Raw genomic sequence first — 24,979 nt, forward strand, 5'->3', positions numbered from 1 at the left:
AGCTAAATGTTAAGCTTTTTTTAAAAGAAAGGAATAATCTTTTGTAGCAAATGGAATGTTTGTATAATTAATCTTCTATCTTAAATGTCAAATTATTAATTTTAAAAAATCTTTTTTTCACAGGACTTCCTGATCCATTTGCTAAGGTGGTGGTTGATGGATCTGGGCAATGCCATTCTACAGATACTGTGAAGAATACACTCGATCCAAAGTGGAATCAGCATTATGACCTGTAGGTTTAAACAATTAGTTTGAAATGAAACATATAATTAATGTTACTTAATATAGTCTTTGAAAAGAATCATGGGAAATGATCTGAGTTTCATCTGTGGTATAATTTGGTCTTCATAAAAGGCGTAAAGAAAAGCCCAGTGGGAATGTGCTTCGGCTTATAGACAGGTTCTGAAAGATGAGGTATCCCTTAAATTCTATGAAGAACAAAATGAAACTGGCTCACAGTAGAGCAGTCCCCCACCTCTTTTTTCAATTAAATAAAGGTATTAATTCACCACTTTAGACCAATTATAAAACCAGAAATAAGAATTTGGGTTGCACTGAATAGGCATTCTCTTTGCCTTTATATGGATGGTTTCTTTCTTTTAAATTTTATTTTAACCATAGGAACATATGCACCTTTTTAAAAAGGCAAATGATACTATAAAGCTTTTACTGGAAAACAGCAAGTTCCCTGCTCCATTCTCATTCCTGATTCCCATCCTCAAGGTAACTGCTTTAATAACTTTGGCTGTTTGTTCTGGTATTTTCATCTGTTTCTAGATATGCTTTTTATTTTATAGCCTCACAGTTTTCTTTTTTTAGTTTTAGGTAATTTTTTTTTTTTTTTGGAGACAGAGTCTTGCTCTGTCACCCAGGCTAGAGTGCAGTGGCACCATCTCGGCTCACTGCAACCTCTGCCTCCTGGGTTCAAGCATTTCTCCTGTCTCAGCCTCCTGAGTAACTGGGACTCCAGGTGCCTGCCACCACACCCAGCTAAATTTTTTATTTTTATTAGAGACGGAGTTTCACTATGTTGGCCAGGCTGGTCTCGAACTCCTGACCTCAAGTGATACGCCTGCCTCAGCCTCCCAAAGTGCTAGGATTACAGATATGAGCCACCACGCCAAGCCTAGTTTTCGGTATTTTTGAATTCCCTACCTAGAAGATGATTCAGCTTTATTTTTTATTATTAAAAATTCTTTTAAAATTAGAGACAGTCCCACTCTGTTGCTCAGGCCAGAGTGCAGTGGCATAATCATAGCTCACTGCAGCCTCAAACTCCTGGACTCAGCTGATCCTCCCACCTCACCCTCCTGAGTAGCTGGAACTGCAGGTGCATGCCACCATGCCCAGCTAATTTTTTTTTTTTTTTTTTGGTAATTTTTTGTAGAGATGGAGTCTTGCTATATTGCCCAGTCTGGTCTTGAATTCCTGGGCTCAAGAGATTCTCCCTCCTCGGCCTCCCAAAGTATTTGGGTTACAGGCATTGGCTGCGATGCCCAGCCCAGTGGTTCAGCTTTTAAAATTGGTATTCATCATCCCCATTCTCATGCCACTCACAAGCCCCTCCTTTTTTTAGTCTTCCAATATATTGTATGAACCTTTTGGTTAAACCATTGTTCCATGTTTACATTATTATGATTATGTAAATATCCATAGTTGGGTCACATGGGTACAAGAATTATATTTTCTTTCTTGACAGCTTTTGTTTTTTTCTGAAGTTAGGAGCTACTTTCCCCTTTTGTTTAGTTTTCTATTTATCTCTTAGCTAGAAATGCGAAATTATATGTCATGATTCTCAAACTCTCCTACAGAACTAAAGATCTTTTCTCCATATATTCAGTTCTGTCAGTATTCCATTGGCTTTGTTTCTTCTTGGAGATACCTCTCCTGGGAGTCTTTGTTCTCTTTCTTCAGTCTGGTGTGATGGTTCTCTAAGACCTGCTGTGCAGTTGTCCTGGGACTTGCCTGGCAATTTCCTTTGTCTCTTCTAGGTTTAGTGACTTCTTTTTTTTGTTTGATTGTTTACTCTCCTGTTGTGGTGAACTTTATCTTCCATTGTCATTTTGAGAAATAATACAAAGATGGGAAGAAAGTTGAGATCTTAGCAGAAGATATATTTTGACTTCTTTTGATATGGTTTGAGTATAGGCTTCTAGGTGAAATATCACTTTACCTCCAAATGTTGAATACGTTGCTCCATTATCTTCTAGGTTTAGATCTGTACTGTTGAGTAGAAATATAATGCAAGGCACAAATGGGAGCTCATCTATAATTTCAAATTTCCTAGCATCTACATTAACAAAAAGAGACAGATGACATTAAGCCGATAAACTGGGCGTGGTGGCTTGCACCTATAATCCAGCTACAACATAACGAGACCCTGTTTCTTAAAATGAAGCATAATAATTTAATTCAATATATCAAAAATACTTTCAACATGTCAATATAAAAATATTGAGCTACTTACATATATGTATATATACATATTTACTATGTCTTTTAAAAATCAGCAGTTTTCTCATTTTATGTTAAGAAAAAAAATCAGTGGTTTCTTTGGCTGCTTGCCTCAGTGTGGACTAGCCATGTTTGAAGTACTCAAGGGTCCCGTGTGGTTGATGGGTACCATTTTGGACAGTGTAGGTTCAGAGTATTGCTGATGGCATCCTGATTTTGATCTGTCTTGACTGTTGTTTGCCACTGGAAGTTTCTTTATTCCTCTGTCACTTGTTATTTTCTTTAAAAAAAAATTGTAGCCACCCTAGTGGGTATGAAGTTGTATCCGGTCATGGTTTTGAGGTGCATTTCCGTCATGACTGGTGATGTTGAACATCTTTTCATGTGCTTATTAGGGTTTATCTTACAATTAATATTAATTGGCTACCAGAGGCTTCTCTCATGATTGTTTCTAAAGTCATTTTGCAAAACCCTTGCCTTTAATTGGCTAACTATACAAACAAAAGTCTAATAATTAAATTTTAGCCCAAAATCCTGAGTATATATTTTGGTCTGTATGGTAACATTATATTCACCTATAGAGGTGTCCCTCTCCCCCTCTCAACAAAACATCCTGAAACTTGTTTATAAATCATATGTTTGTTAGTAAGTCAGAATTTTAATAGAAGCTAATAGAGCCCTCTATTTAACTTTCAATTGTAAAAGGATTTACTGTTTATGTTGCCATGTATATTACGTGAGGTTTCATTAAAGTGAGAGCATGTACTTCTCAGTGTATAAGAAAAGGTAATATTTCAGATTCATTTCTGGCCCAGGAATATTTGGACAGAATGTTTGTGACATACACCCTTAAGTAATACAATATATTTCATAATTTTTAGTAATTCAGAGTTAGGCTGTCTTCCAGAAGGTCTGTAATTAGGAATTTCTTATTATGGTTTAATGTAGAATTTACCAGCCTTTTCAAATCATGGTGTACATAAAAAATATGGCACATTGGACTACACAGATGAAGTCGCTTAAGCCAGTGATGCGTTGCCCTGAGGACTGAGGTAATCAATATATGTATTTCAGCATACCTGTAAACCAGGCTTACTAGTTGGACAACTGGTTTAATGTAACTTTTTTTTTTTTTTTTCCTTTTTTTGAGACGGAGTTTCGCTCTTGTTGCCTGGGCTGGAGTGCAATGACGCGATCTCGGCTCACCGCAACCTCTGCCTCCCAGGTTCAAGCGACTCTCCTGCCTCAGCCTCCCGAGTGGCTGGGATTACAGACGCACGCCACCATGCCCGGCTAAGTTTTTTGTATTTTTAGTAGAGACAAAGTTTCTCCATGTTGGTCAGGCTGGTCTCAAACTCCCAGCCTCAGGTGATCTGCCTGCCTCGGCCTCCCAAAGTGCTGGAATTATAGGTGTGAGCCACCACGCCCGGCCTAATGTAACTTTTAAAAAAAAATGTTTAGTTTGGGTAATTCAGCTACTTAGTACTTGATTCTGGCTCTGGAATTACATGCAGGTAGATACATGCCAAGACAGATCTGGTAGGTGTATTTGAAAATTGGTACATGCATACTGAACAATATTTTAGTTCAAATTTTTTCATTTGCAAGTAACAGAGACCAAATTCAAATTGTCTTAATTTTTTAAAAGGGAATGTACTGATTTGCGTAATTAAAAGCCCAGGGGTGGGCATTTTTTTTAGGCACAGCTGGATCCTGGGGCTCAAGTGTACCTTCCATGTCACTTATTTAAAAGCTTTAGTCCTTATTTAAATGGTTTAGGCTTTTCTCTATACTAGGTGAATTTTTCTGATATTGCTAATTTATTGAATGATACTTTAAGATCAAGGTTGCTGGACCAAAAATTTGACCTCTTATTGTCATTGAAATAGAGCTAGGATTCTACTGATATGTTATTTTATTATCTTTTTGCATGGGTTGACGCCATGTTAACTATTGGCTGTGGTAGAGCTTTTACATACTTGCAGGTGTATGCACAGACAAGTACAGTAACGCTTTTCCCTGCTCTGCTTGTCTGCAGGCAGTGAAGTGAAATCTGCAAGAGTCCTGCTCGCTCAAGGCCTGCATACAGGAAAGAAGCAGGGGAAAAGCGTTACAAACAGCTTTTGTTCTACAGCATTTTAAAATATAACAGGTAGGTCAGATTTTTGGTCTGTCAGCCTTGACACTATCACTTGAAAAGTAGGTCATGTCATCGAAATGTATTTAAAATGTGACTGTGATAAAAGTTTTTAATATTCTTTTTCTTGGAAAGAAGTTATTTAATAAACTCCCTTAGTGTTATTAGACACTAGCTACTAAAATAGCCTTCTTACTGACTAGAATTATAGCCCAGCTTGAGAGTGGCAGATGTGATAAAAATATACTAAAATTTCTTTTTAGATTTTACTTTCAAGATTATTAGAAATTTAAATTCAATCCTGTGGATTAACTCAAGAAGTATTTTGCGTAATCCAGCCAGACTCTGAAGTGTGTATGTAACTTTAGAGTATAAAAAGAACAAAAGAAAAATTTTACGCCAACTGCCTGTAACTACCAAGTTACTCATGCAGCTGTTTTGTTTTTTAGGTATATTGGAAAGTCTGATTCAGTTACGATCAGTGTATGGAATCACAAGAAGATCCATAAGAAACAAGGTGCTGGATTTCTTGGTTGTGTTCGTCTTCTTTCCAATGCCATCAACCGCCTCAAAGACACTGGTTGTGAGTAGATACGAGTGCTTTTCAAATTAAAAAATATATATGTGTGTATGTGTATATGTATGTGTGCATATACATATATACATGCACTGTATATGTATTCTCAAATATATATTTAAAAATACATATATTTGAGTATGTTGGTAGGGCTTCAAACACAACTTCCTGTGTACATCTGAAACATTGGTGAAAATTCCTGATCTAGGCCGGACGCGGTGGCTCAAGCCTGTAATCCCAGCATTTTGGGAGGCCGAGACAGGCGGATCACAAGGTCAGGAGATCGAGACCATCCTGGCTAACACGGTGAAACCCCGTCTCTACTAAAAAATACAAAAAACTAGCCAGGCAAGGTGGCGGGTGCCTGTAGTCCCAGCTACTCGGGAGGCTGAGGCAGGAGGATGACGTGAATCCAGGAGGCGGAGCTTGCAGTGAGCCCAGATCGCACCACTGCGCTCCAGCCTGGGTGACAGAGCAAGACTCTGTCTCAAAAAAAAAAAAAAAAAAAAAAGTTTTAAATATGTGAAACTTATAGCCAAATCAGAGCTGATGCTTCATTTCCAGCTAATTTACAAGTATTAAGAAATGATTGATATCCAGAATGGCAGAAAGAAAGATGTCAGGATGTATATGCCTTTTAAAATTTCTAGTACCCTTTTCTGGTTTTGGTGGATTTGTGGATGAAATGTTTTTATTGAGGTGATTGGAGTGTTTAAGCTGGCAGTTAAAGGGCAATTACAAAAGGGTAAGAACTGCTGTGGCAAAATTAAAAGTTAAAGATTAAACGTTATTTTGAGTGTACGACAGCTGTATTAATGACTTAACTGTAGCTGAGTTTATCACCAGCCTGGGGATTTAGAAGATTAGACCAAGATCAAGACATTAGTAGTGGTTTTCGTAATGGATTTATAAGTTGACTTAGCATAACCAGGTGAATCTTTTGGATGGATCTTTCCATTGGAACATAAATGAGAATTCCTTTTTCAACAGGTTTTTTTGTGTGTTTGTTTCTATAGAATTCTTTTTTATATAATGTAAAAAATACTGTTAGTCATTGTCATGGGATTTTAGCCCAGATGCATGTGCTAAACAAACTCACATAAGATCTAAGGAAACTAATAAAAAACAGAGTAAATTTAGCATTGAATGTTAAATATATTAAGAGATTGTCTCTTTTAATGTAGTATGATACCACAGCATAGGTGTCTATTGACCTTGTGAAAAAGAAAAAGGCAGAAAATTGAGCTAGAAGTTCTTAGTCCAAGGTATTTAAAGGCATCTAAGAAATTCTTATATTTCTGGGCTGACAGAGTGACAACAGTAGGGAAAAGACATTGGGATTGGAAAAAACGAATTGCTTATAAAAATGAACTGTTTTTTTACTCAGCAAACTGAAAAGTTATAGATCAAATGTCTGACATTATCCCATGTTCAATTTACCCAACTTTTATTGAACACCTAATGTGCTACTCTTCTAAACCCTGGCTGTATAAAGGAAAAAAAGGCATGAATCCTGTCCTCTGATAAGCAAGGGCAAAGGCCTCCTGGCAAAGGGAGCATGCTGCATTGGAAGGACTGAATAGGAGAGGAGGAGTTGCTCTGCAGAATCCACTATATAGCCAACTTAGTAGCACCCATTTATTTTGCAAAGAGAAAAGTCTCTGTATTTTTGGTTGGATAACTGGGGACTGTAGTTTAGGGGCATGGATTTTTCTTTGTGTTTCTTGTGACTGTTTCCTTGTATTAATTTGACCTTTTTGATGTGCAGTAGTATTGAATTTATCAAATGTTTATTGAGCACCTACCTGATGCAATGTTCTGCCAGATTGGAGTGGAAAATGCAAAGACTAAGATATGGTCTCCTCCTTTTATCAATTCACAGATGAGTAGACAGATGGCATACAGTTGTAAAAGCGTTCAGCTATAAGTGCGGTAATCAAAGTAAAACCAGCATCCTTTAAGTGACCTTGTTCCTTACTGTAACTTTCAGGGTCAGGCCAGTGTTATTTCTCGTTTACAGTTGAGGCATCTGAGAGAATAAATGAGTTACTCTTAAATGAATGACAGAACTGATGCAAACCCAGATTTTACAGTTTATTCTTGGCTTCTTCTTAATACTTTTTTGTGTCCATGTCATTTGAAATGGTTAGTTAAAAAATGTTAATGACAGCTAACATTTGTTGGCCACTTATGTTCCAGGCACTATGCTGAGAGTTTTGCGTAATTATCTGATTTAATCCTCAAAAAATATGAAGATTCACATATTGTCATATTTGAGAAAACCAAGGCTCAGGGATAAATTCCTTAAGACCAACAACTATTAAGACTCAGACTAAAGTGGTCTAAAAGTTTTGGAGAGAATGTGACTGCATGTTGGCAATGTAATACACCAGTGTTTCATGGTTTTTGAAATCTGAACTCTTTAAATGATAGGCTTGATTTCTAATGGATTGTGGAAATTTATTGTCACTCTATAGATGTTAGAATCTCTGATATCAACTAATTTTTTCATTGCTTTCTTTGTTGACTTCAAATAGATCAGAGGTTGGATTTATGCAAACTTGGGCCAAATGACAATGATACAGTTAGAGGACAGATAGTAGGTAAGTGTGGAATTTAAAGTTACATGAATTTTAGTTTCATTCAAACTGACCTTAAAATGTAAAATACCTTTTAAATCAAAGTATAATAACTGTAGCTTCATTGTGTTGGCCTGAATTAAATGAGCCAGGTAAAATGTTGCAGTGAATCTAGGATCCAGGTTAACTTAATTTTAAAAACTTATTGTAAAAAAAAAGTGTTGTGAAGAACCGTTGATCCTTTAGGAAATAATTCTTTCAAAGTATCCTAATATAGTAGATCACTAAGTTCAGACTTTATAGATGTTATTGAAGTTTACTGAAAATAATTCTCAAACTAGTTTTTTTAGTAAGAAGAGAACATTCCATTGAACTTGTTTTAATGTTTAATGCTTTACAGCTTTAAAATCTATGCTAATTGAAAAAAAAAAATGAGTGATGGTAGTGTAGCACTGGAAAAAGGGAGAAATTGTTACCTTACTTATGAGGTACTTAGTAGTCTTACATGATATTTAGGGTGTCTTGAATTGACCTGGAGGGAAGGGCTTGATACAAAATTTGCTGAGACCTTTCTTCAGAATTGATATTTGCTCAAGATGCATAGTATGGAAGGACACTATTCATCTTAGAGGCTTCTTAAATTAAAGAAGAAAAATGTGGCCAGGCGCAGTGGCTCACACCTGTAATCCCAGCACTTTGGGAGGCTGAGGCAGGTGGATCACCTGAGGTCAGGAGTTCGAGACCAGCCTGGCAAACATGGTGAAGCCCTATCTGTACTAAAAATACAAAAAATTAGCCGGGCATGGTGGCGGGTGCCTGTAATCCTAGCTACTTGGGAAACTGAGGCAGGAGAATTGCTTGAACCCGGCAGGCGGAGGTTTCAGTGAGCCAAGATCATACCATTGCACTCCAGCTGGGTGACAAGAGCAAGACCCTGTCTTAAAAAAAGAAAAGAAAAAAGAAAAATCCAATAGGAATGTCACACTTCATGATAGAGCAGAACTTAGAATAAGATTATTTTGTTATGAACCCATCAGAGAGGTTTGAGTTACTCAAGGTACTTGAAGGTACTTCATTTTACAAGGCAGTGAATTGGGTTCATAGTTAGAGAACCACCAGAGTAGCCACATAGCAAAGCCCTATTGTGGTTATCCCAGGGAAGTATCTACACCAGTGCACCCCACCATTTTTGGCACCAGGAACCGGTTTCATGGAATACAGTTTTTCCATAGACCAGGCTGGGGGTGGGGGTGATTTCAGGATGATTCAAGTGCATTACTTTTATTGTGCACTTTATTATTATTACATTGTAATACATAATGAACTAATTCTACAACTCACCATCATGTAGAATCAGTGGGAGCCCTGAGCTTGTTTTCCTGCAACTAGGTGGTTCCATCTGTGGGTGATGGGAGACAGTGACAGATCATCAGGCATTAGAGTCTCCTAAGGAGTGGGCCTTGTGTATGTGGTTCACAATAGGGTTTGTGCTTCTATGAGAATCTGATGTCGCCACTGATCTGACAGGAGGCAGAGCTCAGGGGTAATGCTCACTCACGCGCTACTCACTCCTGCTGTGCGGCCTGGTTCCTAACAGACCCTGGACCAATACCCCACCCATCCATGGCTTGGGGGTTGGGGATTCCTGATCTGCACTACAGCATTACTGATAATTCCTGTCATTCTTAGATTGAGAAGGGAGCAAAAAAAAAAATCTCAAAAATAAATTCAGTCATACAATATTTTCACATAAAAGTGTTTCTTCTGTATTTGATATGTTACATAATGCTCGTTAACTACTGTCTAGTAGTAACAAAATAGTTTTACTAGGTGTGAATTTGCGTTTATATAAATAGCAGACTTTGTTAGACATTAGAAATATACCTACTGGAGTACACCACATAAAAAACAAATGTTTTACTCTTAAATATGTGTATGCGTGTATATATGTATTTATTTAAAGCTCTTGTGTTAATCTGGTGTTCATAACAGGACCATTAGTAAAGAGAGAGGCAGGCTGGACTCAGACATTATGATTGTTTAGTTCTGTCATTCAAAAACAGAATGAGTTCCAGTTCTTTCAGAATGAGCCCTCTAACAAATAATTGTAAGTAGGTATATATACTTTTTGGAAAATGGAGAAAAGGGCACTAGAAGACTAACTTTAAAAACTGTATTCCCGGGTCGGGCACGGTGGCTCATGCCTGTAATCCCAGCACTTTGGGAGGCCAAGGTGGGCAGATCATAAGGTCAGGAGTTCGAAATCAGCCTGGTGAATTTTGTAGAGATGGTGAAACCCCATCTCTACTAAAAAAAATACAAAAATTAGCTGGGCATGGTGGCGTGAGCCAAGATCTCACCACTGCACTCCAGCCTGGGCAACAGAGCGAGACTCCATCGCAAAAAAAAAAAAAAAACTGTATTCCCCTCTACTATTTTTATATACGTAAATATGTATATAAAATGTATATATTTATGTCTTTAATTCCAGTGAACATTAAATTTTTACTTTGCTTTCTTTCACTTAATGATAATCATTTCTAGTATTTATAATCTTTGTAATTAATGATTTTTAAAGGATGAAATATATAGATATATCACAACTTAATTAAAATTTTCTTTTTTTGCTATTATAACATTGAAACTTGCAAGCATTTTTGTGCACTTTGCTTTATTTTTTTTTTTAGAAAAGAATCTCCCAAATTTAGATAATTGATTCAAGGAGTACAAACTTTTTTCCTTGTTTAAAACTGTTATGCCCCAGCTACATTGGGAGGCTGAGGTGGGAGGATTGTTTGAGCATGGAAAGTCTAATGAATCATTATTGTTATCACTTGAATGTATACCTTTTTTATGTTTTTCTTTAAATGAGATAATACTGAATTTTTAAAAACCAGTTTAAATTTATCATAAACCTCTTTTTTTTTTTTTTTTTTGGACCATAAACACATTTCTATAGCATTGTTACTTTTTTTTTTTTTTTTCCCTACTTTGCATTAAGGCTTGCAAAATCTGTAGCATTTTTAATGTTGTATGATAGTCCATGGTGGGTATGTAATTCATTTAACCAGTTAATAGCTGTGCTATTAACATAGCATTCTGGAGATGTAAGTTGAAGCCCATGAAACTCTTCAGCTTTAAATCTTACTATTATTCTAAACAATACTAATGAGAAAATACATTGTTTCTACTGTGATTGTATTTTGGTAAGCATTTCACTTATTTTATCTATTTAAAAACTGATTAATATAGTTGTCTAGTACAGTTTTCATATAATGTTTTATTTACATTTGCCAAGTAGGTGTTCATAGTGTTCTCTCCTCTAAATGGGACTTAATATCAAGGAGCTTTGTGTTGCACTGATCTTTCAAAATGTTCACAGAGCTGGAAGATTTCAGAATTTTGAGACCCTTCTTTGAATGAAGGGTCCTTAGATGTAATACTTGTGCTCACCGATTATTTAAGAAGTTGGATTATAGTCAAGTTTGACCGTACTGCCTTCTGTCTTTTGGGAGAGTTACCAGAATTAGAATTAAACAATACAGGAGTAGCACAGAAGGACTTCAGGGATATTATTTAACCTAACTTTTTCATTATTCAGACGGAATCCAAGGATTGCTCTCTTACTGGAATACCAGGATGGCCCTCTTGCTAGAATACAGTATATATATATATATATATATATATATATATATATATATATATATATATTTTTTTTTTTTTGAAACGGAGTCTCACTCTGTCGCCAGACTGGAGTGCAGTGGTACAATCACGGCTCACTGCAACCTCTGCCTCCCAGGTTCGTGATTCCCCTGCCTCAGCCTCCCCAGCAGCTGGGACTACAGGTGTGCACACCATACCCATAGTTCCTCACCTGGTTAATTTTTTGTATTTTAGTAGAGATGGGGTTTCACCATGTTTTCCAGGCTGGTCTCGATCTCCTGACCTCATGATCCACCTGCCTTGGCCTCCCAAAGTGCTGGGATTACAGGTGTAAGCCACTGCGCCCAGCCCAGTGTATTTTTTAGATGGTCAGATGATCAAGTATTAAAGTCACATTAATGTGGACTTTTCAAACTCATTTGTACATGAATATACCCTTAATACGTTATGCCTCTTCTTAAGTACAGCAGTAACTCTGCTATGCACCATTACTATGGTGAAAAAGGAATTAGGCTTCTTCCGTGAACATGTTAAAGTATAGAAAACCTTAGAAGTCTAATATTACTCCTAAAGAGAAAAATCTATGGGAAAAGAAATTGTAAATTTTAGTAGAAACAAAAGAATTCATTCTAAAGTATTAAAATAAGCTAAGCCAGATGTCTTCTAAAGATAGAAATTTTTGATTATAATAGTTCTTTCTAGTTGTACAAATCTTAGTAATATTTCTGTCATTTAATAGTAAGTCTTCAGTCCAGAGACCGAATAGGCACAGGAGGACAAGTTGTGGACTGCAGTCGTTTATTTGATAATGATTTACCAGACGGGTAAGCTAACATCACTGAAATCATTAGAGAAATATATAGATAATATTCTTAGAATATAAATAAGTTGGTGTTTATTTTATATTAAATGGTGTTTATTGTATATTGAATGTAGATTTTCCTTGTAATGGTAAAATTAATGGAAGATCTTGTCACAACAAATTTATAAAATAAGCCACAAATTAGATGTGTTAAATTTGGTTATTAAGAGTTTTGACTAGGAGACAAATGAAATTTATTGACAAATATAAGTCTCTTGTAAATATTATCTAGTTAAAAAAAGTTACTTGATTAAATTATTCAAAACAGGCCCTGCAAGTGCTAAATTAGAAACATTGCTGTATTTAAGAGGGATGGGATGGATAATTTATGTGATAGTAATTAAAATAACATAGTAACATTTATTTGAGCATGTATATGACAGATACTGTTACAAGCGCTTTATGTACATATCATTTAATTCTCATAGCATCTTGGAAGGTAGTATATAGCCATGCTTCTGAAATCAGACCACCTGAATTCTAATCCTTACTCTTCTGTGTACTGGCTTTATGACCTTACTTTATTTAACTTCCATGCGCTTTGGTTTATATTTATTTACAAAAGAGTATGAGTGATAATAGCATACTCCATAAAATGTTGAGAGGATTAAATGAAATAATTCAGGTAAAGCACTTTAGCACAGTGTCTTGCATAAAATAAGTGCTTAGTAAATAATTAGCTACTATTATTTCTATTGCTATTACTGTTGTTACCCGCAAAAACTAAGAGTTAGAGAAGTTAAGTAATTTGTTTAAGGCCAGATAGTAAGTGGCAAAGCCAAAACACACAAACCTGTCTTGATTCTAAAGTCATGATTTTTATCATTGGTCTCTTTAATACTAGTTCTGACTCTTTTCTGATTTTATTTTTAACATTCAAAGTATTTTTAATTAACTTCAATGAGATATAACTTACATGTAATAAATTGCATCCATTTAAGTATATAAATGGTTAAATTTTAACTCCAATTACGTTTTATACAAAATTTTATACCCAGGTTACGGTATTTGCTCATTTTTTAAACAGTTAAAAATCACTATACTTAACTGTTCATAGATCACTTTAGCTTCCAGATATGTCTGTTAGCTCTTTTGTAGATATGAGGTAGATTATGATATTTTTGAAAAGGAAATTTAGGATGAAATAACTAATCAATATTGAGAGAGTACCAGCAGTAATAAGGCTTATTGTTCTAAACTTGCCCTACATTAATGTACTATAATTGTAATCAGAGGGGGGAAAATACCCTAGCATCTCTTCATTTTCTGTCTTTTAGAGCCCTTCAACCTCTGCCAATATCTTTGTAGAAATATTAGAATTATCACATTTCTATAGCCGTTTGGCTCTTTTTCATTAAATGAATTATGATAAAGAGTTGATAGAAAGTAGCAGTCTTGGCTGGACATGGTGGCTCACACCTGTAATCCCAGCACTTCGGGAGGCTGAGGAGGGAGGATCACGAGGTGAAGAGATCGAGACCATCCTGGCCAACATGGTGAAACCCCATCTCTGCTAAAAATATAAAAAGTAGCCAGGTGTGGTGGCGTGCACCTGTAGTCCCAGCTACTCAGGAGGCTGAGGCAGGAGAATTGCTTGAACCCGGGAGGCGGAGGTTGCAGTGAGCTGAGATCACACCACTGCATTCCAGCTAGGCGAAGGAGCAAGACTCCATCTCAAAAAAAAAAAAAAAAGAAAGAAAAGGCTGTTTAGATTTTTTTTTTTTGAGAAGGAGTTTCGCTTTTATCACCCTGGCTGGAGTGCAGTGGCACCATCTTGGCTCACTGCAACCTCTGCCTCCCGGGTTCAAGCAATTCTCCTGCCTCAGCCTCCCTAGTAGCTGGGATTACAGGCGCGCGCCACTACGCCCAGCTAATTTTTGTATTTTTAATAGAGACGGGGTTTCACCATGTTGGCCAGGCTGGTTTGGAACTCCTAACCTCAGGTGATCCGCCTACCTTGGTCTCCCAAAACGCTAGCCTCCCAAAATGCTGGAATTACAGGCATGAGGACACCATGCCGGCCAACAGTCTTGACTGTTAAAAAATTAGTTTGGGCAGGCTAAATGCTTTGAAAAGCTTTCGGCTGGGCGCTTTGACTCATGCCTGTAATCCTAGCACTTTGGGAGGCAAGGCAGGTGGATCACGAAGTCAAGAGACCTCGTGATTTTATGACTAAATATATTTTTAGTATAGCCATTTTCCATATTCTGGAGTAATTAGTATGAATTTAATTGTGCATTGTTGACATTAAAAATTCTCAGAGTTTGGCTGATGGAAAATATTTGATACACCTTAGCGTAAATACTTTAGAAGCTTCAGAATCCCATAAAATATATTATGTAGTTCTAAAATAAGTTGAAAAAATTCTGTATTCTGTGAATTGATACTTCAGGTTGGCATTCCTGATTTGTAACAGCAGATATCTTACTGGCTTGCTTGTTGCACTGAAAACATTCTGTGTCCAAGTTTCCTGTATCACTCAATATTTTTATTTAAGCTGGGAAGAAAGGAGAACTGCCTCTGGAAGAATCCAGTATCTAAACCATATAACAAGAACTACACAATGGGAGCGCCCAACACGGTAAGTACGTACAAGTATTTTCCCATAGTCTATGCTGGCCACCCTCCTGAAGTCCTTTTCTATTTATCTGTCAGCTTTACTAGATTTTTTTTTGTCGGTTTATGCTGTTGTAGATCAGTACATCTTACAACAGGTGCCATTGTTATTTTTTTAAAGTGATCTTCAACAGTTTGTTTGACAGGTCATGCTGTCATTGTAGCTCCAGAGCCTGCAGTGGTACTCAATAAATGTTTATTGAATGAGGCTGTGTGTGGTGGCTCAAGCCTGTAATCCTTGCACTTTGGGAGGCCGAGACGTGCAGATCACTTGAGTTCAGGAATTTGAGACCTACTCAAGAGGGGGAAAAACAGGCAAAACAAAACATTGCACAAGATGGCAAATTTTGTTCTCACTTAAAAGTGTGGGTACCCCTTCAAGAGATGGAGAGTGGCCACTCAGGAAAGGAGAGGGGTCCCGGAAAGGAGGAAGCCGTACGACATCCAGGAACCTCCAAGGGGCCAGCTGCGGGAGACCACAAGGGGGACGCTCTCTACCAAAAAAATTAGCCAGGCATGGCCGGGTGCAGTGGCTCACACCTGTAATCCCAGCAATTTGGGAGGCCAAGGTGGGCAGATCTTGAGGTCAGGAGATCGAGACCATCCTGGCCAACACGGTGAAACCCCATCTCTACTAAAAAAAAAAAATACAAAAAAGAAATTAGCCGGGCGTGGTGGTGGGCGCCTTTTGTCCCAGCTACTCAGGAGGCTGAGACAGGAGAATGGCGTGAACCCAGGAGGCAGAGCTTGCAGTAAGCTGGGCAACAGAGTGAGACTGGGCAACAGAGCGAGACTCTGGTCTCAAAAAAAAAAAAAAATGTGCTGGGCATGTGGCATGTACTTGTGGTCCCAACTACTTGGGATGTTGAGATGGGAGGATTTTTTGAACACGAGTAGTGGAGGTTGCAGTGAGCCGAGACTGTGCCAGTGTACTGTAGCCTGAGTGACAGAATGAGACTCCATCTCAAAAAGAAAAAAAAAAAAAATTGCCCAGGCATGGTGGCTCACGCCTGTAATCCCAACACTTTGGGAGTCCAGGGTGGGTGGATCACTTGAGGTCAGGAGTTTGAGACCAGCCTGGCCAACATGGAGAAACCTCGTCTCTACTAAAAATACAAAAATTAGCTGGGCATGTTGGTGGGTGCCTGTAATCCCAGCTACTCCGGAGGCTGAGGCAGGAGAATTGCTTGAACCCAGGAGGTGGAGGTTGCAGTGAGCCGAGATTGCACCACTGTACTCCAGCCTGGGCAATAGAGCGAGACTCAGTCTCAAAAATATAAAATAAAATAAAATTATTGAATGAATTAAATTGATAAGCAGAAGAATCTCTGAACTAAATCTTGAAGAATGTCAAGTATAGTCACTTTATGGAGCTTACTGTATAACGACATTGGGATGCAAGATAATTTTGGAAACTGCAAAGAGGTGCTTTTGAAGTAACCAAAAACAAATAGTCTACTTGACTGAATCCCCTTCTCCCCACTCTTTTAAGTGAGAACAAAATTTGCCATCTTGTGCAATGTTTTGTTTTGCCTGTTTTTCCCCCTCTTGAGCAGGACTGGCCCGAGACATAAAATACCAAATTCTTTTCATTAGCTGCACCTACTTTTATTTATACACAACTAATTGCTTAACTCATTGGATCACAACATTTTCTCATTAACATTATGATTCTCAGGTAAAAGCCAGCTCATGTTGCCAAGCTGCATTTCTAGTATTAAACTGCCAAGGAATTTATTGAAGTACCCATTTTTATTATATGTGAGCACAAATGAATATGTACTTGTGTCAGTGTTCAGGGTTTCACTGAACACCCATTTCCTTCCGACTCATTTAACCAGTAAAATTAACTTTAATTTCTACGTGTATGTAAGGATGATTGTTGTTTTAAATGCTAATTATTTTTTTATTTATTTATTTTTTTGAGACAGTCCTGCTCTGTTGCCTAGGCTGGAGTGCAGTGGTATGATCTCAGCTTACTGCAACCTCTGTCCACTGCAACCTCTGCCTCCCAGGTTCAAGCAGTTCTCGTGCCTCAGCCTCCCAAGTAGCTGGGACTACAGGCGCCTGCCCCCACGCCTAGCTAATTTTTGTATTTTTAGCAGAGATGGGGTTTCACTATGTTGGCCAGGCTGGTCTCAAACTCCTGACCCCAAGTGATCCGCTCGCCTCGGTCTCCCAAAGTGCTGAGATTACAGGTGTGAGCCACCATACCCGTTCATGTTAATTTAAGAATGAACTCTTGATTAGTTTTTATTTTGGAAGATCTGCAATAGTAGACTGGAAGCTCCTTAAAGAGACAAACTGTCTTCTTCCTTTTTGTGATGTGTTGTCAAAGGACTGGGTGACTTTTTTAGATTGGGAGGTCTGAGGGACCTCTTAGGAGGCAATAATAAACTGATTTGAATGACAAAAAAGAGCCAGGCCTGGAGAGAGTGGGAGAAAAGAATATGCCAGGTGGAAGGAAGAGCAACTGCTCTCAGGTGGAATGACCTCGGCAAGTTCAAGGAACAGAACGATACGAGTGTGGCAGAAGCAGAGTGGGAGGGAGAATGGTGGGAAGTCAGATCTGAGAGAGAGGCTGTAGCTAGATCTAGCAGTAGTTTGTAAACCAGTCTCACATCCACAGATATATGTGGATTTTATATCAAATGTCATTAAAATAAAGTCATTTAAATACATAGTTGACGTGCTTATCATTTGTGTTTCTTTGGTGCTTAGAGACTTCAGATTTGCTTTTACTCAGTTCTTGAAGTCGTTACACTTGTATTAGTCATTCTGTTTTCAAATATGATAAGTGATTGTTACTGCAGTATATATATTGTCTAGAGAACTCTACTTTCGATATCTAAATTGATAATGTCTTTTCCTTGTTAATTTTCAATAGACCGGCATCCGAATATTCTAGCCCTGGCAGACCTCTTAGCTGCTTTGTTGATGAGAACACTCCAATTAGTGGAACAAATGGTGCAACGTGTGGACAGTCTTCAGATCCCAGGCTGGCAGAGAGGAGAGTCAGGTCACAACGACATAGAAATTACATGAGCAGGACACATTTACATACTCCTCCAGACCTACCAGAAGGCTATGGTATGACAACTAGCAAAGGAAAAATAAAATGTGGTTTACTGATTTCAGCTTGCTGAGGAAGTCAGAAAATATATTTTGAAAAAGTTATTAATCTGGGCTTAGGGATTCTGCATGAAAATAAATATAAAACCTCCCAACTTTGAAAAGTCTTTGAAGTGGTAGATGACTACCCAGCCAACAGTTTGACCTTGCACTGGTCATTCAGCCTCAGCGTTTGTGCTCTTTTATCATGAAGTGAGATGACTAGTTTATAACAAAGGTAGTGTGAGAAGCATACGAGATGAAGTGAGACTATTTTGTAAATAGGCACTGAATAGAAAGGTAAGATGGTATTGTTACTGATAACAGTAATCTGAAGTTCAACCTACGATGTAATTTTTTAGACATATATTTAGAAATAATTTCAAAGGCATATTTCTGATCATGTATTTGTATTGTCTATAATTTTGGATTATCTGAGTGGATTGTTATATAAATGATTGAGTCACTTCTATGTTTGTATAAAATGATTACAATCTTATATAAAATCCTAGATTATAAAATTTCATGTGAAAGATAACATGAGTCTTCTCCTAATAGAATACAGAAGTTTCTAAATTAATACCATCTTGTGAATACTTGTATATAGTCTGAACTTGACTTCCTCTCCTTGCTTGCCAAAAGCTCACCAAGGTTACTTACATCCTTGCCCTCTTAACAGACTGTAGATAAACCACTTTGGATTGATGTTGACACCTAATAACCAACATTGTGAATTGCCACACCTAAGTTTTATTTTACTCAAGGATATTTTTAAAAACTCTTCTGCAAATGCATGATTCTCATTTTAGTTTTAAATGTATTTTAGCTCTTTAATTTGAAAAAATTTGTCCATTAACTGTGCTATGACTCAGAGGTTAACTTTTAGCACAATCATTAAATTAGAGGCTTGAGAGACCTAGGACCTAGGTTCATATCCTGGCGTTGCCATGTAACACTGGACACATCATTTAACCTCTTTGAGCCTCAGTTTTATCCTCTATAGGGGAAAATAATAGCATCAACCATCTAAGTTTGTTGCAAGAAATCAGTGATACCTAATCTCATGTGAAACACTGGCACAGTGTCTGGCACAGTAAATTTTAACTGTAATTATCAATGTTCAGACCTGAGAAGAAATTCTCTCCTGCCATTTCTCTTGGAGATTAGAAGGCAAGCTCTTTAGAGTGGGAGTGGTTATACTTTTACAATGTTTCTGTGATTTGAATTTTAAAAATTGTACAACCACAACATAAAAATAAAATAGATACCAAGGCTGAAATTATTATAGCTGTCCTCTATAATAATATGATTTTGTTTATAATTTGTGAAAGTTTAAAAGTTTAAGTTTATTGACTTTATATGTTTATAAACAAATTAGATTTATACTAATAAATATTAATAATAGTTTTATTGTTTTATGTATTGAAGTTTCTCATTAGATTTTATTTAAAGAAAAGTGGTTCTGTTGTTTTAAAAAAAAAAGACAAAACAAAACCCACCATAAAGAAACGCTTTTATAGGTTGTTTTCTTCACCCTGGCCTTTCCTCTGTCTTTCCAAGGGCTTTGAGTTCATTTTGTCCTTGACTTTTTTCTCCCCAGTGTGCATGCTTGCTCTTTCTAATTTGGCTATTTTTCCATCTCTATCTGTTTATGACATAGAATGTCTTCCCAGTATCTCACTGTTTTGCTTCTCTTTGAGCTCAAATGTAATCTTGAGAATACACCTTTGTCTAGCAAAGAGAAAACGTAAGTTTTGGTATAAAATTAGGCATAGTAAGCATTATCAACCTCCAGACTCTTTGAAAATTTCCGTAAGTTCTTCCTCAGATCTTCCCAATGTTGGCCAGCCTCTTTCTCAGAGCCTTTTATACCTCATTTAAAATCTTTTAATTATTAGTATTGTGACAATCTTGATTTGTTTTCCATTGCAACATATTTAGTATTTGAGCCACGTTATAAGTTTAGTTTGCTTTTAGATAGCTGACCCGTGGCCCTCATCATTTGTGAAATTGTTTCCAAGAGACAGAACAAATGATTTGTAAAGCCCTTTTTTGATAATAAATAAAATAGATTGGTAATTTGGAGATTTTTCCCTATTAGTGTATCATCTTAGTGTATATAACTGTCTTTGATCCGGACATTCTGAATGTTTTTGTTATCAGTGTTTATTAATTTTACAGAACAGAGGACAACGCAACAAGGTCAGGTGTATTTCTTACATACACAGACTGGTGTGAGCACGTGGCATGATCCAAGAGTGCCCAGGTAAGTACGTATTTTAAGTACTCTTTAGACTATCAAAGAGCCATTTCACCTAGGATTTCTTTGATTTTTAAGAAATTTTTACCTTTTAAAAATAGTTTATGTAAAAGTTTGACTCTTCTGATAGTTATTGCAGTTTCGACATTTAGCAGAAAGTCTCGCCTACTTCTCTGCAATCCCACCTCAGTTCTCCCCTCCCTCACCAGTTCCTAGCCATCCTCCCCTGCTTCCCCTTAAAAAAAGTGGAATAGGCCAGGCGTGGTGGCTCACACCTGTAATCCCAGCACTTTGGGAGGCCGAGGTGGGCAAATCACGAGGTCAAGAGATCGAAACCATCCTGGCCAACATGGTGAAACCCCATCTCTACTAAAACTACAAAACTTAGGTGGGCATGGTGGCGCGTGCCTATAGTCCCAGCTACTCAGGTGGCTGAGGCAGGAGAATTGCTTGAACCCAGGGAAGTGGAGGTTGCAGCGAGCTGAGATCATGTCACAGCTCTCCAGCCTGGTCACAGAGCGAGACTCTGTCTCAAAAAAAAAAAAGAGTGGAATAAAAACATGGATCTTTTAGGAGTTTGAAACTTGTCCTAGGGCACCAAGCAGAGCAGAATGGCTCTCACCTATATTCCCAACACTTCAGGAGGCTGAGGCATAAGGATCGCTTGAGCCCCAGGAGTTTGAGACCAGTCCTAGCAACATACACCCGGTCTCTACCAAAAATTAAAAATCAGCCATATGTGGTGGAGCACATCTGTGGTCCCAGTTGCTTGGGAGGCTGAGGCAAGAGGATTGCTTGAGCCGTGGATGTTGAAGTGACAGTGAGCCCTGGTCGCGCTATAGTACTCCAGCCTGGGTAACAGAGCAAGACCCCATTTCAAAAAAAAAGAAAGAAAATTTGTGTAGTCCCAGCTGCTTGCGAAGCTAAGGTGGGAGGCGGAGGTTGCAGTGAGCCGAGATCACACCACTGCACTCTAGTCTGGGTGACAGAGCGAGACCTTTCTCAAAAAAAAAACAAAAACAAAAAACAAAAAAAAAAGGATAGAAAAAGAAAATTGACCTGGGGAGAAACATAGAACACATCCCCTTTAAAAAAGCGTAGTAGGTTGATACTCTTAATATGGTTCAGCTTAAAAAAAAAAAAAAACATTTAAAAAATTTAACCTCATAAATGTATTCAATGTTCCTTTATGTGTTCCTTATTAAAATTTCATTTTTAGAAAACAACATAATTTAATTAATGTTTTTGAGACGGAGTCTCACTCTGTTGTCCAGGCTGGAGTGCAGTGGTGCAATGTTGGCTCACTTGCAACCTCCGCCTCCCGGGTTCAAGTGATTCTCCTGCCTCAGCCTCCTGAGTAGCTGGGATTACAGACACCTGCCACCACACCCAGCTAATTTTTGTATTTTTAGTAGAGATGGGGTTTTGCCATGTTGTCCAGGCTTGTCATGAACACCTGACCTCAGGTGATTCTCTCGCTTCGACCTATCAAAGTGCTGGGATTATAGGCACGAGCCACTCTGCCTGGCCCTAATTTAATTTAAATATCCAGACTTTTGTATTTCAGCTGCAGATACTGCATTTACTAACCAAAATGTCAATTACTTTTAACTTCAAAAAGATGAAATGACACACAAGTGAATTTAGTGATTTACCATAATTTTTTGGAACATTGTTTTCTTCCTCCCTCCCTTCTTCCCTCCCTTTTTTTGAGATAGGATCTGGCTCTGCTGTCCAGGCTGGAGAGCAGTAGTGCAGTCCTGGCTCACTGCAACCTCTGCCTCCTGGGTTCAAGCCATCCTCCCACGTCAGCCTCTTAACTGGGACTACAGGCATGCGCCACAATGCCCCACTAATTTTTGTATTTTTATTAGAGATGGGGTTACGCCATGTTGCCCAGGCTAGTCTCGAACTCCTGAGCTCAAGCAATCTGCACACCTCAGCCTCCCAGAGTGCTGGGATTACAGGCATAAGCCACCGTACTTGGCCCTATTTTGAGTTGTTTTTTAATGAATAGATGCAAAGTACCAAGTAGTCCAGTTGAAACTGGAAAAAAGCTTGAATTCTAAATTAAATTCGAAATCAACTCTGTATGTTGCACATACAAAGGATTTGTAGGTTGTGGGTATTTTATGTTAAGCACAGCAGCCCCCCTCCTCCAAAACAAAACAAACCTCCCAAAACAACCCACAGAGGGTTTTTTTCTGCCTAAAGCTTATACTCAGGACTCTATTGTGTATTTGAATCAAAAACAGATGTGACTGCCGGGCGCGGTGGCTCAATCCTGTAATCCCAGCACTTTGGGAGGCCGAGACGGGCGGATCACGAGGTCAGGAGATCGAGACCATCCTGGCAAACACGATGAAACCCCGTCTGTACTAAAAAAATACAAAAAAACTAGCCCGGTGAGGTGGCAGGCGCTTGTAGTCCCAGCTACTCAGGAGACTGAGGCAGGAGAATGGCGCGAACCCGGGAGGCAGAGCTTGCAGTGAGCTGAGATCACGCCACTGTATTCCAGCCTGGGCAACAGAGCGAGACTCCGTCTCAAAAGAAAAAAAGAAAAAAAAAAAAAAGAAAAAAAAAACAGATGTGACTAGCTTGTCTTGGGTTGCTTTGATGCTCTCTATTTATAAATAAAACTACAATTATGAAAATGTCTTACTTTGTGTTATAGAGCTCAGAATCCTTTGAGGGTGGCAACCAAGGGAATGTGCTATTACTCATTACTTTATCAAGGTTGCCATTTCCATGTCTTGACAATATAAGCTGTTAGTTTTTAAAAAGTAGTGGGGGCTGAGCACGGTGGCTCACACCTGTAATCCCAGCACTTTGGGAGGCTGAGGCGGGAGGATCACTTGAGGTCAGGAGTTCAAGACCAGCCTGGCCAACATGGTGAAAACCCGTCTCTACTAAAAATACAAAATTAGACAGGCATGGTGGCATGTGCCTGTAATCCCAGCTACTCAGGAGGCTGAGACAGAAGAATCGCTTGAACCTGGGAGGTGGAGGTTGTGGTGAGCCGAGATCTCATGATGGCACTCCAGCCTGGGCAACAGAGCAAGACTCCATATCTAAATAAATAAAAAGTAGTGGGGAGGAAATTTTACTTTTTTTTTTTTTTAAGCTTACTAAAAAAAAGAATCCAAGGGCCTAACTTTTCAAAATCAGTTTTATTATATAAATTATGAAAATCTTTTTGGATTCGGTTTATCCAGTTGAAGGTCAATAATAAGCTTTTCTTTAAAATAATTAGAAATTATTTGTAGGAAATGTATAGAATAAAAATAATCTTTTTTTTTTTTTTTTTAATGTATTTTTAGTAGAGACGGGGTTTCACTCTGTTAGCCAGGATGGTCTCGATCTCCTGACCTCATGATCCACCCGCCTCAGCCTCCCAAAGTGCTGGGATTACAGGTGTGAGCCACCGCCCCTGGCCGATCATGTTTTTTTTAACTAAATGATTTACAATAGTGAGAAAGTTGACCTTGAGTTATATGTTGAAAGAATAGTATGTAATCTGGCAACAGAAATTGAAATTGAGACAGATTTCAGCACCACTGTTGGTAATAGACACTTATTTCAGAGGAAACATGTCAGTTTTTTATTAATGAGTAAAGGATTTCCGCAAAGCTTTAAGAATATCTCATGTTGAGTATCGACATGTAGTTTGAATGATGATTTTATGAAATAACACTTGGGATTATTTTTCTTATTTTGTATCCCCCAAATTGCCTTAAAAACTTGTATTTTTTGTTTTGGAGGATCCTTTAGCAAACATGCCTTTTGTATGGAGGATCTTTTATGAAAGTATACTATAAATATTTAGATTCTATTAGAATATCACTATTCAAAGATATTTATAAAATTGCAAAGTCAGACTCTTTAAAACAAACTTTATTTAAAGATATCCAGGATACCTAGTTTTATCCAAGAAATCTCGTTTCATCATGTTTTGCATTTCTCTTTAAAACAATGACTAATGCCTTGTTATTTGTTATATTGCATACTGACTGACTGTAGTCCTGAAATACAGATCTGTATTACTTTGTATGACTGTATAACATTGCATTTTTCTTTAACCAGATCCAATGAGACATAAAGATTATTTCTAGTTTTTTGCTCATTTAATCAGTGCTTTAGCACTCTCCCATGTATGACTGTAGATTTATAAAATTCTAAATAAAATGACATGAAATGAAATTCTGCATTTTGTCAGTAGAATTGTTCATTTTTTTATTTTAATTTTTTTTTTTTTTTAACTTTTAAGTTCAGGGGTACATGTGCAGGTTTGTTATAGGTAAACTTGTGTCATGGGGGTTTGTTGTACAGATGATTTTGTCACCCAGATACTAAGCGTAGTACCCATTAGTTATTTTTGCTGATCCTCTCCCTTATGGTAGGCCACAGTACCTGTTGTTCCTCTCTATGTGTCCGTGTGTTCTCCTCATTTAGCTCCTACTTATAAGTGAGAACATGCAGTATTTGGTTTTCTGTTCCTGCTTTAGTTTGCTAAGGATAATGGCCTCCAGCTCCTGTTTTTCATTTCTAAACTATTAAAAAATCTATCTGGGACCGGCACAGTGGCTCACGCCTATAATCCCAGCACTTTGGGAGGCTGAATTTGGGAGGCTGAACTCCCTCTTTGAATTCTCAGCTTGGGGAGGAAGCTTCAGGTTTCCTATCGCAGTCTTGCTGCTGGCCTGCCCCTCTGCCTACCTGC

At 37.9% G+C, this 24,979-nt stretch overlaps 1 protein-coding gene across 3 annotated transcripts in view; it reads left to right on the forward strand.

Annotated features, from left to right (window-relative positions):
• Positions 1-24,979, forward strand: part of SMURF2 (SMAD specific E3 ubiquitin protein ligase 2) — a 118,731-nt gene that overhangs the window by 62,756 nt on the left and 30,996 nt on the right. For 2 of the 3 annotated variants that reach the window (XM_037993700.2, XM_037993699.2), the window contains 7 exons: positions 124-232; positions 5,041-5,174; positions 7,706-7,771; positions 12,150-12,234; positions 14,770-14,853; positions 17,776-17,978; positions 20,181-20,265. In XM_037993700.2, the coding sequence (XP_037849628.2) occupies positions 124-232; positions 5,041-5,174; positions 7,706-7,771; positions 12,150-12,234; positions 14,770-14,853; positions 17,776-17,978; positions 20,181-20,265 (766 nt within the window). The remainder of the gene's footprint in view (positions 1-123; positions 233-5,040; positions 5,175-7,705; positions 7,772-12,149; positions 12,235-14,769; positions 14,854-17,775; positions 17,979-20,180; positions 20,266-24,979) is intronic. The other variant, XM_037993701.2, reaches the window with a different exon arrangement.

Source organism: Chlorocebus sabaeus, chromosome 16 (assembly GCF_047675955.1).
Source record: "Chlorocebus sabaeus isolate Y175 chromosome 16, mChlSab1.0.hap1, whole genome shotgun sequence".
Taxonomy (NCBI): Eukaryota; Metazoa; Chordata; class Mammalia; order Primates; family Cercopithecidae; genus Chlorocebus; species Chlorocebus sabaeus.